Source organism: Ammodytes marinus (assembly GCF_949987685.1).
Source record: "Ammodytes marinus genome assembly, chromosome: 18".
NCBI classification, from domain to species: domain Eukaryota; kingdom Metazoa; phylum Chordata; class Actinopteri; order Uranoscopiformes; family Ammodytidae; genus Ammodytes; species Ammodytes marinus.
In genome coordinates this window covers 9,455,487-9,467,728 of record NC_137222.1, presented here as the reverse complement: position 1 = coordinate 9,467,728, position 12,242 = coordinate 9,455,487, and the positions used below count along the sequence as shown (strand labels likewise).

The 12,242-nt window shown below is 43.5% G+C and overlaps 2 protein-coding genes across 3 annotated transcripts in view; both read left to right on the top strand.

Annotated features, from left to right (window-relative positions):
• Positions 1-684: 684 nt before the first annotated feature.
• Positions 685-2,383, top strand: tmem250 (transmembrane protein 250). Its single transcript, XM_080046937.1, has 2 exons — positions 685-828; positions 1,131-2,383. Exon 2 carries the CDS (start codon positions 1,312-1,314, stop codon positions 1,729-1,731), a length of 420 nt encoding a protein of 139 aa, XP_079903063.1. The 5' UTR covers positions 685-828; positions 1,131-1,311; the 3' UTR covers positions 1,732-2,383.
• Positions 2,384-4,639: 2,256 nt separating this feature from the next.
• The window catches only part of nacc2 (NACC family member 2), a 32,731-nt gene continuing 25,128 nt past the window's right edge, over positions 4,640-12,242 (top strand). The window contains exon 1 of one of the 2 annotated variants that reach the window (XM_080046409.1): positions 4,640-4,958. The gene's annotated coding sequence lies outside the window, so the exon portion shown is untranslated. Of the gene's footprint in view, positions 4,959-6,933; positions 7,047-12,242 lie in introns of those variants that run through there. The other variant, XM_080046411.1, reaches the window with a different exon arrangement.

Below are 12,242 nucleotides of genomic sequence, written 5' to 3'. Positions count from 1 at the left end.
TCATGCTTGAGTTACCTTTTGAATTGTTAGCAGTTCCACCAAAGAGATATCCACCAAATAGGGGAAAATTAGGGTAAAAATTAACAGAAAAGATTAGAGAAAAATACATAGCCCTAAAGAATATGACAACAGATGAGGGTTTTGCCCCCTGGGTAGGCTATCTGCATTTCGGATTTTGTATTAATTGCTTTACCATGTAACAGAGCAAATACTCTTAATTAAGAGCATATCCTAATACATCACCACAAGGGATAGGCTATAGGCTACACATATTTTGACATATTTGGTGGGATAAAATTAGGTATTGCATTTTCAATGCCATGTGATATCCATTAGACAGCATGTGAAATAGACCTAGACCTTCAAAAGCAGTTTTAAACCTTATAGCCTAACTTGGAGGGTTTATTTCATGTGAAAAGCTACACCCGTGCACACAATATAGGCTATAATCCCTGCGTAATGCTTGCTGGATGTGCAGTTGTTTTGGAAATTAATAAACGACTGCTCAAAAATTAAGTGATTCTAACTACAATCCGAGGCGAGCATCCTAGGGAGCGCTTCCCCTTTAACTCGGCGGCTGTCGTCACGTGAAGATGACTCGTATATTTTGCGACAGGACGTCACGTACAGTAAACCGGCCCGGCGTAGCTCGCTGCCTTATCTTCGCTGCGGGCGTAACAACTGTGCATCGTGGAAAAAGCAAAACAAATCCCTTGTGTTTTATGTCACAGCCAACCTGTTTATAACGTGATACAATGCTCCAGTCGTCTGATTATCCGTCATCAATGGGTTTGGTGAGGAGGGAACGAGACGTCGTAGTTGTTGCATGTAAGATTGCCATTGGTTCTGCACGTTCACTTGTTTTTAGAGCAGGTTAGGGATAGAAAGTCCCCCTTTTAAGCAGGAGATACTGCGTGCTAGCAATGGCAAAAGGCCTTAAAACTAAACGGATAGCTTTGTGTTCAGACCTGCCTCTTAACATGTATCTATTACCTACTGTTTTCAACTGGAGAAAAATGCATGCACAGGCCTGCATTTCTTCTGCAAGGTCTGCAACAATATGTGCATGTGCAACTTGAAAATATGTCAAAGAAACATACAGTAACACCAATAATGTCATTTCTCCTCAGAACATTGTTGCACCAGAAGGAGAGGCCTATGCTGAATGATTGGGGTCAACACAACGGCAACACTACCAGAAGTTGCATCTCCCTCCTGGGCTCATGTGAAAGCCACTTATTTGCCTCGCAACCCAAATGACGCTAACTGCCTCCTCAGACTCAGCACTCGCAGGGCTCTGGTAGCCCACCCATGCCTGTGATCCCCATCCCACGGCGGGTGCGCAGCTTCCATGGCCCCCACACCACCTGCATGCACTCGGCCTGCGGGTCGTCGCACGCCTCCAAGCTAGTGCGCACCAAGTACAACAACTTTGACCTGTACCTGCGCTCGCGCTGCATGTACAGCTTCCTGCGTTTCCTCCTGTACTTCGGCTGCAGCCTGCTGACCTCTCTGCTCTGGGTGGCGCTCTCGGCTCTCTTCTTCCTGCAGTACGTCAGCGTGCGCGTGCTCCTGCGGCTGCAGTACAAGCTGTCTGTCATCCTGCTTCTGCTGGGACACAGGCGCCTGGACTTTGACGTGCTCAACGACCTGATCATCTACAGCATGCAGATCACCATGTTCCTGGTGGGGGGGCTGGGCTGGTGCTTCATGGTGTTTGTGGACATGTAGCTGCGAGAGTGAGCCATGTCGTAAATGTAGCGTATGATGATGATGTGGACGCTTCACACTGTAACGTCAGCGTTGTTTGGTCTTATGGATCGACGTGAACTATTAGCATGTCTTGTAGGACTGCTCTGTTCCACATTAGTCAAAAGACCCTTTTGATATTTCAATTCTTATTGGTTAAGTTTTTGATACGATAAGGGTCCAATAAGAATCTGTTTAACATCTGTGTGTGCTTAAATGAAGCATGAAGTCAGTCTGAACGTGATAGTCATCACATATGACTCTGAAGAGAGACTGGCAGGGTCTACATCTCTATTTTCATGCCATTTGTAAACGTTTTTTGGCGAATTTTAAAATGCATCTCGACTAGAAAAATCATGTGTGTACAATAATGGATCATGTCAATGTTGAAGTCAGTGTTGCATGGAAAAGTGACTTAAAAATGACTGATGTGCATCTTGGCCGTTTGACGTAAGACTGTAATTTGTGCCAAAGCACGAGTTGGGCTCCGGATGCAAAAGTGCACCATTATTTCCAGGGTTAGGAATATTTCGATTCTGTCGTACCATGTGCAAACACAATATCATGTAAACGTACATGTACCACAGAGGTAGAACTGATATACACTAACTTATTTGGGACAGTGACCACAAACCCGTGAGTTTGTCAACTGTGTGTGTGTAATGTGACAAACATCAACTTTTTTTTGTCAAGTTATTAAATACATTTTCTGGTGCCGAAATGCTGTGTGCTTTTAAAATTGCGTGAATGTGTCCACAGTGTTGAGTAACGGCTATGGTGGCATGCCTCGAGCTGTGTCATAAGAGTGTGTGACAGTTCAAACTGAGAACGTCTTTTGGGTCAAGTGTTCCATCAGTGGCTCTTATGTTCCAGAGCTGCTCTGACAGACTTCTCTGTTTGGCTTCCCAGCAGCACGCAAACACCAGCCACAGCAAGACCGACTGTTTCTGCCAAGCATAACAATGGCCATGGCTGTGTCCCAATCACCTTATATAGCCTCGCTTTCACATGGCATGGAGTATGTTTACAGGATCTAAGAAGGGCACAGCAGGGTGAAGCACTGAATCTGCTTTTTACACTTAATGTTGTATGATCGTAAGGATTAGAAACCTGTGTGTGCCCCTGTGCCCACATCAGCATAGACTTCCAGGTTTATCGCAGAGTCTGGAAACTACCAGGATCTGTAGATGTGAACTTTCGACACAGTGGCCTAGCTGAGACATGCTTGAGACTGGTGTGGCCTCGGGCCATAAATGGATAATCGGAGGGCCAACAATAAGCTTTTGTTCTGTGGATCAACACCTCATATGCTTCATACGCTGAGCCAGGCAATGTTACACCAGAGAAGGACTACAGAATATGAATTGTCTTGTAATGTCTACATAGTGCAATAAGTAATTTTGATGAGAAAGTCACGCCATTCCCATTTTCATTTCTTCTTTCTGTTCTGAAAGCTGATGGTGTTTGCTTAGTCAGAATGACTTGCCTTTTTCTTTGCGTCCTGTTCACTAGTCAACGTCGAAGCCTTTTGTGTTCAGTTGCCTTCGTCTGGTTCCAATTTGGAAACCCCTGAGAAAAAGAGAAAACCGGGTGACATGTATACAATTTTAAACTTGAGATTGCAGTAAAATTAAGTATGTCATACTGTGTCAACTTCTCTGAACTTGGATGAGAAATTGATCTAATGTGTTCCAAGAACCACGATCAGTAGTTGGAGCACAACAATATGAGCCCGTTTCATCAAGCTACTGTTCAATTTGATTTACTTATTTCGCTGAACAATCACACATGCTTAATAATCTATTATTATCTTGCAAACATGATCTGATTGTACTTATGGCATAGATCTAAGTACATTAAATCATTATTAACTCACCACAGGCACATGATCGTCCCTAAAGGAATATATAAGTGGTACCATACCCTTTTTGAACACAAAGAGGTACAATGAGAGCACTGTAGCCTATCATCCCAATGTAAGCTCAAATGACTACAATGTCAAAATACAAGTTTGAACAAGTTTACTTTTGCTTTTCTTGTTTGTATGTTATGAGGTAGACAAGCCTAAAAATGTAATAAAAATTTAAAAGAAAAGACAAAGACAAAAATCCCCAAATAAATCACTTATAGGGAAACATTTTCACAAATTTCTTTACCCTTAATTTAATCATTTCCATCACTTGTAACCTTTATTACGTTATTATCCACTTCTGGCTGGAGGTGTGGGTAGCCTATGTTTATGGGTGATCATTGATAGGCCTATGTGATGAATCATGATGGGATAGAAGTAATGGCCCACTGGGTATAAGTTTGGCCAAATAATAATAAAATGTGGTTGTTGGTTTTTTTTTGTCAGGGAACTGCGGCACTGTGGCATTGAATGCAGGCAGTAAAATAAAAGTTGATTTGAGGTCACACCGCCAGCAGTTGGCGCATATAATTTAGCAGAACGGCACGCCGCACACATGCGCACAGTGTATGCCGAGCTGTCATGAAAGGACCTGGACACGTGAGGCAACCGAACCACACATGTAGAAAAATGTTTTATTTAAGGAGCACAACAAAGCAACATGTTTGCAGCTCCAAAGTATCCCCCACCTACCTCTTCCTTCTCATCCTTTTAATGTATTTTCCTTAACAAATTATTACACACGATGTTGGCGGATGACTGACTCGCACAGTAGATTTGTTATTGAGCTACCTACAAAAAGTCTGCACCTTTAAGCACCGTTCGGAGTGCACCGAGTTCATGTGTCCATGAAGACGCACGACATGAGCGAGCACTGCAGAGTGCTGACTCCCAGTTAGGACAGTGAAGGCACCTTACACAGTACAGTAAACCTGGCGGGCTCCTACCGAAATGTCTGTGTCTTTAAAAAGAACTCTTTGCCGAGTGGTGCATGATGTCAGGCTGTGCACTGTTCATGTGAGCGTCGTTCACTTCCTGCAAAGGGACACAAGCGGTTCAGAGGGAGCGAAAGAGAGAGTGGGATAGATAGAAGAGAGAGATGGGGGCACGGGCGTCCAAGACAGGACTAGACTGATAGAGTGAGCCAGCGGACGAGGGGAGACAGGGCTTGCTTTCGCTCTCTCTCTTTTTTCCTGTACACCCCGCAAACTTTATAGGTTATCCGAAGAGAGAGCCGCCTGCCTGCAAGCCACATCTGCGCCAGCCGACAACCGCAGTTCATGGAATAGCGACATATCGAGTAAGTATTATCCCTCCTTCCCTCTTTTCTGTATTGGCTTTTGGTGTACAGTGCCTGAATTGACAGAATGACGCACAGTTTTTTCTTTTTTGTTAGCATACATTTTTCCCTCGCTTCTCATCTTTAGAGGTAGCCTGCAATAGGCAGCAGCATATCCCAACTATTTGCTGACATTACAGCACGAGTCATTTTGACACGTACAAAAACTAGCTTACCTGCTAAAACCATGGCTAAAACTTTGGTCCACATCCACTCTTGAACTCTCATGGAGTGAATATAACGAAACGGGAAGACTTTTTCACGCGGAGGGAGACTGTACAGTGGGCTTCCCGCAGGAGTGACCACGGCACGCGCCACTAGAAGAATTCAGTGACACTGGTAGGCTAATATTTTTTTCTTTCTTACCTCACCACATTTGTGGTCTGTTAACATCTGGTTGCACTTAAAAAAAACTGCGTAACCTCTCAAGAAACAATGTTGTCCTTAGTTTCAACTGTACACGAGTTGAGAAAGTGTCACGATATTATCGCTCTTGCGTCACGATGAAGTCAAAACAGTGCTATATGTTGCAGTGCTAAAATGGCTATTACTGTACACAAACGTATGGCAGGGCAGGGGCCAGGGTCATTATTATCACTGATTGTATATTAATGAGCTGGTAGCCTATAGCACGAGCTGGCAGCATTAGTTCAATATATTTGCATATTCAAGTTAAGTGGTTCTCTTTTAAAAAGCTTGCCTTAGGCTATAAGAGACTAAGCTGTCTATAATTCATAATTTATGACATAATGGCCGCATGAATTCTTGTGAGGATTGTGAACCAAACTCGATTAAAAAAAATGTGTAGTGAAAAAAAAAGTTGAAATACATTGTGCTTGATATTACAGAGTTAATGCAATATAAAGATTACATTTTATAAACTTAAAGTAGAAAAAAACGGGCTTCATTGATGGCTGCTGTGGTGTCAGTTGTGGCTCTGTTTACCTTACCTGAACCCTGCAGGAGTCATCTGACTATACATACTGTACCCTGTCGCCCCTCCTCCCTCCCTCCCCCTCCTCCTTCCCCTGTGTGTACATGGGTGCAGTGTGTGGCTAGCCGGCATGATGTAGCTTGTGGCAATTTTCTTCATTTCCTGTCACTTTCCTTCCCTCTCGCTCGCTCTCGTTCTGACTCTCTCTAGTCTACTGTCAAATCCACATAGGGCTTTTTTTCTTCTCTCAAGATGACTACGACAAAAAAATCCCAAATATGTGCAAGCAAGTGACGGTCTACATTATACGTTCCTTGCCACGCGCGAAGCAGCAAAACCCCGGCTGAAGTGTGTGTAACTCACAGTGAATCCAGCAGCCTGGGTCACTGACAGGTTTCGCAAGGGTCAGAGCGGTTAAATAGACATTTTCAAGCTTGATGAATTATTGTAAGTGGTGATGTTCTTCACGTCGGAGCGTAAGAGAGCTTATTTGGAGCCCATCTGTTTCTGCTTCTCCCGTGTAATCATTGGGGATCACAAGATGTAATTCCTTTTTCAATAAACAACTTGTATCCATAGGTGGACCCGCCAGCCCTAAGGCAACACAAAGACAGCTTTTATCATGGTGGTTTATAATGTCTCCCCCCCCCCCCCCCAAAAAAAAAAACCTCCCACCCCCTCATCCTCCTCCAATACTGGGGAAATCAGTTCCGGGTAATGTGGGTCTGTGCTGCCAAGTTTCTATCTTCAGAGTTTAACACAACATACATGGAAAATGTGGGCTTTTTTTCTCTCTCTCTCTAAACGGAGGCCTTCCCAACACCGCTTGTCTTTGACTTGGACGTCTGCCAAAGGGCCGTGATGGCTCTCAACAGCTGTATTTGTGTGTGTGTTTGCATTGGTGAGTGTGTTAGCGTGTGTGTGTGTGTGTGTGTGTGTGTGTGTGTGTGTACTCTCTCGCCGTGTCCCGGGATGCCCTTCCTCCATAGGCCTCACACTATACAGCATTCCACAAGGGGGCCCGGGGCTGTGTGCAAAGTGGGGAGTGTCAAGGAGAGCGAACGACAGCAGCAGAGCAGTTTCAAATAGAACTGATGCGGAAAGGGGTGAGAGAGGTGAGACAGTACAAATACCATGAGATTCTTACATCCTTTTGGGGTCTTGCCTAATTTTCTTCTTAGAGCCATAACTACACAAGGGTTCATGTTCATTGTCTGAACAATGTGAAAAAAAGCATATTCAGGTTACAGCCTCTGTAAAATTCCTCTAGAGCTTTGTATGAGACACACGTTTGCATTAACTGTCTCTTGGCAAACATGTCGATCAATCAGTGGACATCTAAGTGGTACTCTCAATCCTTCCTATAGTTTACAATAAAAAAGAGAACCAAAGACTAAAACTATATGATACTGATGGTAAGAGAAATCCTAACCAGAGATTTGTTCCCTTCCTTTATGAAAAAGACATGTATGGATGGAACGACACTATGTTTCAAACAGAGACTATTTTATGGCGCTTTTCCACCGCATGGTATCAGCTCAACTCGACTCGACTCAACTCGCATTTTTGGCGTTTCCACCGCAATTTCATGGTACCTGGTACCTGGTAGCGGCTGCTTTTTTGGTATCGCCTCGCTCTAGGTTCCAAGCGAGCTGAGCCGATGCTAAAAGGTGACGTCGGCAGACGGCCGGCCACTGATTGGCCAGAGACTATTGTCTGGCCAATCAGTGGCCGGCCGTCTGCCGACGCTTCTGATTGGCCAGAGACTACCGGCTTCATTCTGTTGTTTATTCTCCCCAACTCTCCGGGACTTTTGAGTGTAGTGATGGTGTGATGAAGCCCCGTGAATGTGTCGAATCTTTCTGGCCAAATGCTTCACCAAAAAGCCTGAACAAAGCCCCATTTAACAGCTCATTTAGGAATACTGACATCTGCTGGTATGTTACGGTAGTGGCTGTCTTATTTCACGTAGCGAGCATAGACAGTATATAAAGTGAGGCAGTCGCATGATTTCAGAAAACGGGGCTTCGTTTGTCCTTAGTCACGTGGTACTGTGACAAACGATACAGGCCTCGAGACAGGCTTCATCTGGACACGCCCCCTTTGCGCGACACAGGCTTCGGGGCTTCCGTGTCGTACGTAACATCACTATTTGAGTGTATTTATGCCGCGTGCAGCCTACTCTGGCTCTCTTTCATTTCATTTGCATCACAGATCCGAATTTTTTTTCCATATATTCGCTAAGCTCACCCAGTGTTGGTTGTTGGGGAAGTTACTTTTAACGTAGAGGAGACATATAGGGCAGCTAGCAGCTAGGCTAAATAGTAGCCAGCTGGGACAGACATGATAGCGAGCGATTACATTACAAGCCTCGGACTGAACTGATTACCTCAATAAAATATTCAGGCTGAGACACGGCTTGCATTTGAAAACACGTATCCTGAAACAAGCACTAAACAGTCAACTTTATCATGCCCTTGTTTACGTGCATAGTGATGTACGTGACACATCCCTACAGCTGACTGTGTGGCAGAGTCACACATCGGGACAACAACCATCCCTTTTAATGGCCCGTAGCAATATTCTTCTACTTCTTTTAGCAAACAGATACAAGGGGGGTATTTCTTAAACATTTTTCATCCGTGTTTTTGGCAGTTGGTTCAGTTAATAGTGCAACAACTGCTCGTAATTTCTGCTTTGCTGCTTTGCTCCGGAGTAGGCTTTCAGCCCCTTACGACAACCCCGCCCACGTTCAGGAGGTACTATTTGCGGTGGAAAATGACCCGTGCTGCTACCAAACCAAGTTGAGTCGAGTCGAGTTGAGTCGAGTCGAGCTACATGTGCGGTGGAAAAGCGCCATTAGTCCCTCAGTCAGTGCTGCTTCCTTTTGCTCTGCCCTCATGCTTGGTGCACTTTTGCTTTGTGCTTCATGCGCCATGTATACTCATGCGGGGAATGTGTTTACGTGTGTATGTTCTTTCCTTTCCCTGGGACAGTAATGAGTCACTGCTGATGGTATGCGATACAGGGCACCAGTCATACATCATACTCTCATGCATCGGCCTTATGTTTTCTACACAGGGCAGAGCCTGCTCTACATAAACCAAGATTGCTGTTGCCGGTGTGTTCTGGCTTGTTTGTTTCAAAATCACATAATGTCACAGAGCTGTGAAAAGTGTGAATGTTTTATATTGAAGCTTATCTAATTTCTATCTCCATTTCCTGGATAAATCAGTCGGTCCGCACTAAAGCATACAGTCTTCTAAATGACGTGTAGGTGTGAAGGCGTTGTTGTTTTTTTCCCTTGAAGTGGTGGCAATTAAAACCTGCTTGTAAATTACACTTAACAACTTCCAGGCCTGTGTTTGATCGGTGCTGTTTGGGCCACAACTAAACGGTTTGTCGTGTAGTTTCTTCCTCCTGCAGCAACTTAAATGATTTAATGCACCAGAAAGGAGAGGAAGATAGCACGGTTCTCTTCTTAGTTTGGTCTGTCAAAATGACTGGTGAACGGCTTTTGATGTTCGCCATCCAAAAGGTTTGAAAGATCAAAAACATTACTCTGTTATTTGCCTAACCTCTCCTTGGGTGTCAAAGGTCACCTATTGTGCAAAATGCACTTTTTAATGGTATTTAAACATTAATATAGGTCCCCGGTGTGACTCCCAAAGTATGAGAAAAAAACACCCTCTCTTTTTCTCCACCACGATCTTTCTGAAAACCTGTGTTCAAAAACCCCAGTCAGATAGAAGCCACACCTCCTCATCGCCAAATTAATTTAGCGCTACCTCCACCTGTGATAAGCACACACCCGGATACCCCTGCATCTAACTGGTAGTTTGATTCAAACTGGCTGTTGGCTTCAGGGTCAATCAGAGAGCAGACTGGGCTTTTTGGAGGGAGGGGCTAAGAGAGACAGGCTAAAATGGAGCGTTTCAGACAGAGGTTGAAAAGACAATACACCATGAAAACAATCTCTAGTTGAAACCCAAATTTGATCCTGGAAATAACAATAATATGTGACCTTTTTAAAGGAGTATAAATTCCCTGATTCTAAAATGCAGGTGAATGGTGAACACAACCTGGAAGCCCCAGTGACCCTGCCATGTCCTCATATTTTTTTATTAAAGCCAAAATTAAGTTGGGAGTCACATCAAATCAGATTGCCAGCTAAATGGGTGAATCTGTCAGCACTGTTAAAGGATGATTGGACTTCGATAAACAAAGTTACGTCAAGATAAACTAAGTTACGTCGGAATGACCAATGTTCCACTGGTCTGTCTTTAACCAATCCTGGCAGGTAACGTTTCCGACCTGAATCAATAGTAGGGGAGAACGGGGTAATCTGAGCCACTTTCTACATTTGCTCCCCTCTAAGCGAGCTAAAATGATTTATCACTCAAATTTACACATTTACCATTAATTCAGGATGTTTCCTAGAAATGGGCATTAGAAGAATTTTTTCAAGACAAAGGGCAGTGAAAATATGATTGTTTAAAAAAAAGTTGTCATGTGGCTCACTTTACCCCAGCTGTGGGGTAAACTGATCCACTTACTTTTCCCACTCTGAAACTACCATAACAACACATATTGTAACTGTAAGAATCCTGAAAGCTAGCCACACCATTCCAGAACTAATGTCGGACTAGTAAAATAATTATGGGGTTTGGTCAATTAAGCAAAGCAAATTTTTTAAACACTTGAAAGTAACTCTGAACAAAATCAAATACAACATATTATAATTCAAAAGGTTTTAATAAGATTCAAATGAAAGATAGAACCAGTTGGATTAGAACACAGTCTGGGGGTCAGAACACAGGACCCTTAGAGCCAGCTAGTGTCTGGGGGTCAAAGCATAGGAAAATCAGAACCAGCTAGAACAGCCTGGGACTCAGAACACAGGAGAAGACCCAACTAGATCATAACATCAGCCTGTCATACTCTACAACTAGGCCTATACTCTACATTCCAGCCCTGAAGGTTACAGGGAAAGATGAGAAGGTGCTCTTTCTGTGTGGTTGCCCCAGGTCGTCTTCCTGGTGTATTTCCTTGGCATGATGGCTTTTCTACAATGTGTATGACATTAAAATAAGACATATGTCATGTAATATTACATTAAAATATGTTTAAGACTAAACTTAACTTGTGCCTCATGGTGGGGGAAAGTGAGACAGTGGCTCACTTTCCCCCACATCATTTGGCTCACTTTCCCCCACCACCACAATTTGAGAAAAAACTACCTCTCTTAGCATTTCAGGCTAATCTTCAGTTATCAGCATCACATGGTTTCATATGTTGGTAGTTCATCAACACGTATGATATTAGTTTTTTTACGTGAATACATTTGCTTTGGCACAACAGTTGATTAAGTTGACAGCAAGAAAATTTACTTTTACATGCAAAATACCTATTTTGATGAAAAAAACATGCTTACCACAGCACCATGAGGTCCACTCTTTCAGGGCCATGGGGAAATGAGAGGGGCTTGAAAACATATATCTCACATGACCACAAATGTTTTCCGTTGCCTAGATACAGGGGGTGGCTCACATTACCTGATGCCTCAGATTCCCCCGTTCTCCCCTACAAATGTTTGGTCAGGGAGAGGGCAATGAAATAGATGCATCTGCTATTGACTTGTCTTTTCGTGCAATGATTTGTGAAGGAATCTTGTTGGTAGAGTTGCCAACTGAAGAGTTTTATCCCACATGGCACTATTGTTTCAATGATTGCCAAAGCTACGAAAGACGGTTGGGCTCATTTTAATATGTAATGTGTGGCGGAATTTCTATTTTTGGAATAAGCTTTTAGCGCTTGTCCACCCGCCTTGTGGAAAACCCTAGGGGGAAAAACTTATGGAAAATTGGGTGGCATTGTCTGCAAATTGTTGCACCCTTTAAATTAAGTTTTAATTCTTCTAGGCCATGCAGAGATAAAATGTAGCATTGAATCTAGTTCTCAGATACCATAGCGTACAAGTTGTCCAGCTTTATTGCCATTTGCCGTGCACAACACATGCAGGTATGTTCCATTTACACACAATGAAGTATACAAAAGTGGGGAAATAATGAATAGTGGGAATGAGTGAAAGGGAGAATCAGCAAAAGCCATAAGACTCTCGAAATGTTAGCGATTTGGGCCGCTTTTGGCTCTCTACCTGCTTTTCAGGAAGCCTTCCAAGAATTTAGACAATGAACAGTAAACATGGCATGTTCCTCAGAACAATTCCACATTAGATCTCAAAGATCACGTGTCTCTCTTTTTTTCTTCTTCTCAGAATCAACAGCCCCCACACCACAGTGCGGATAACT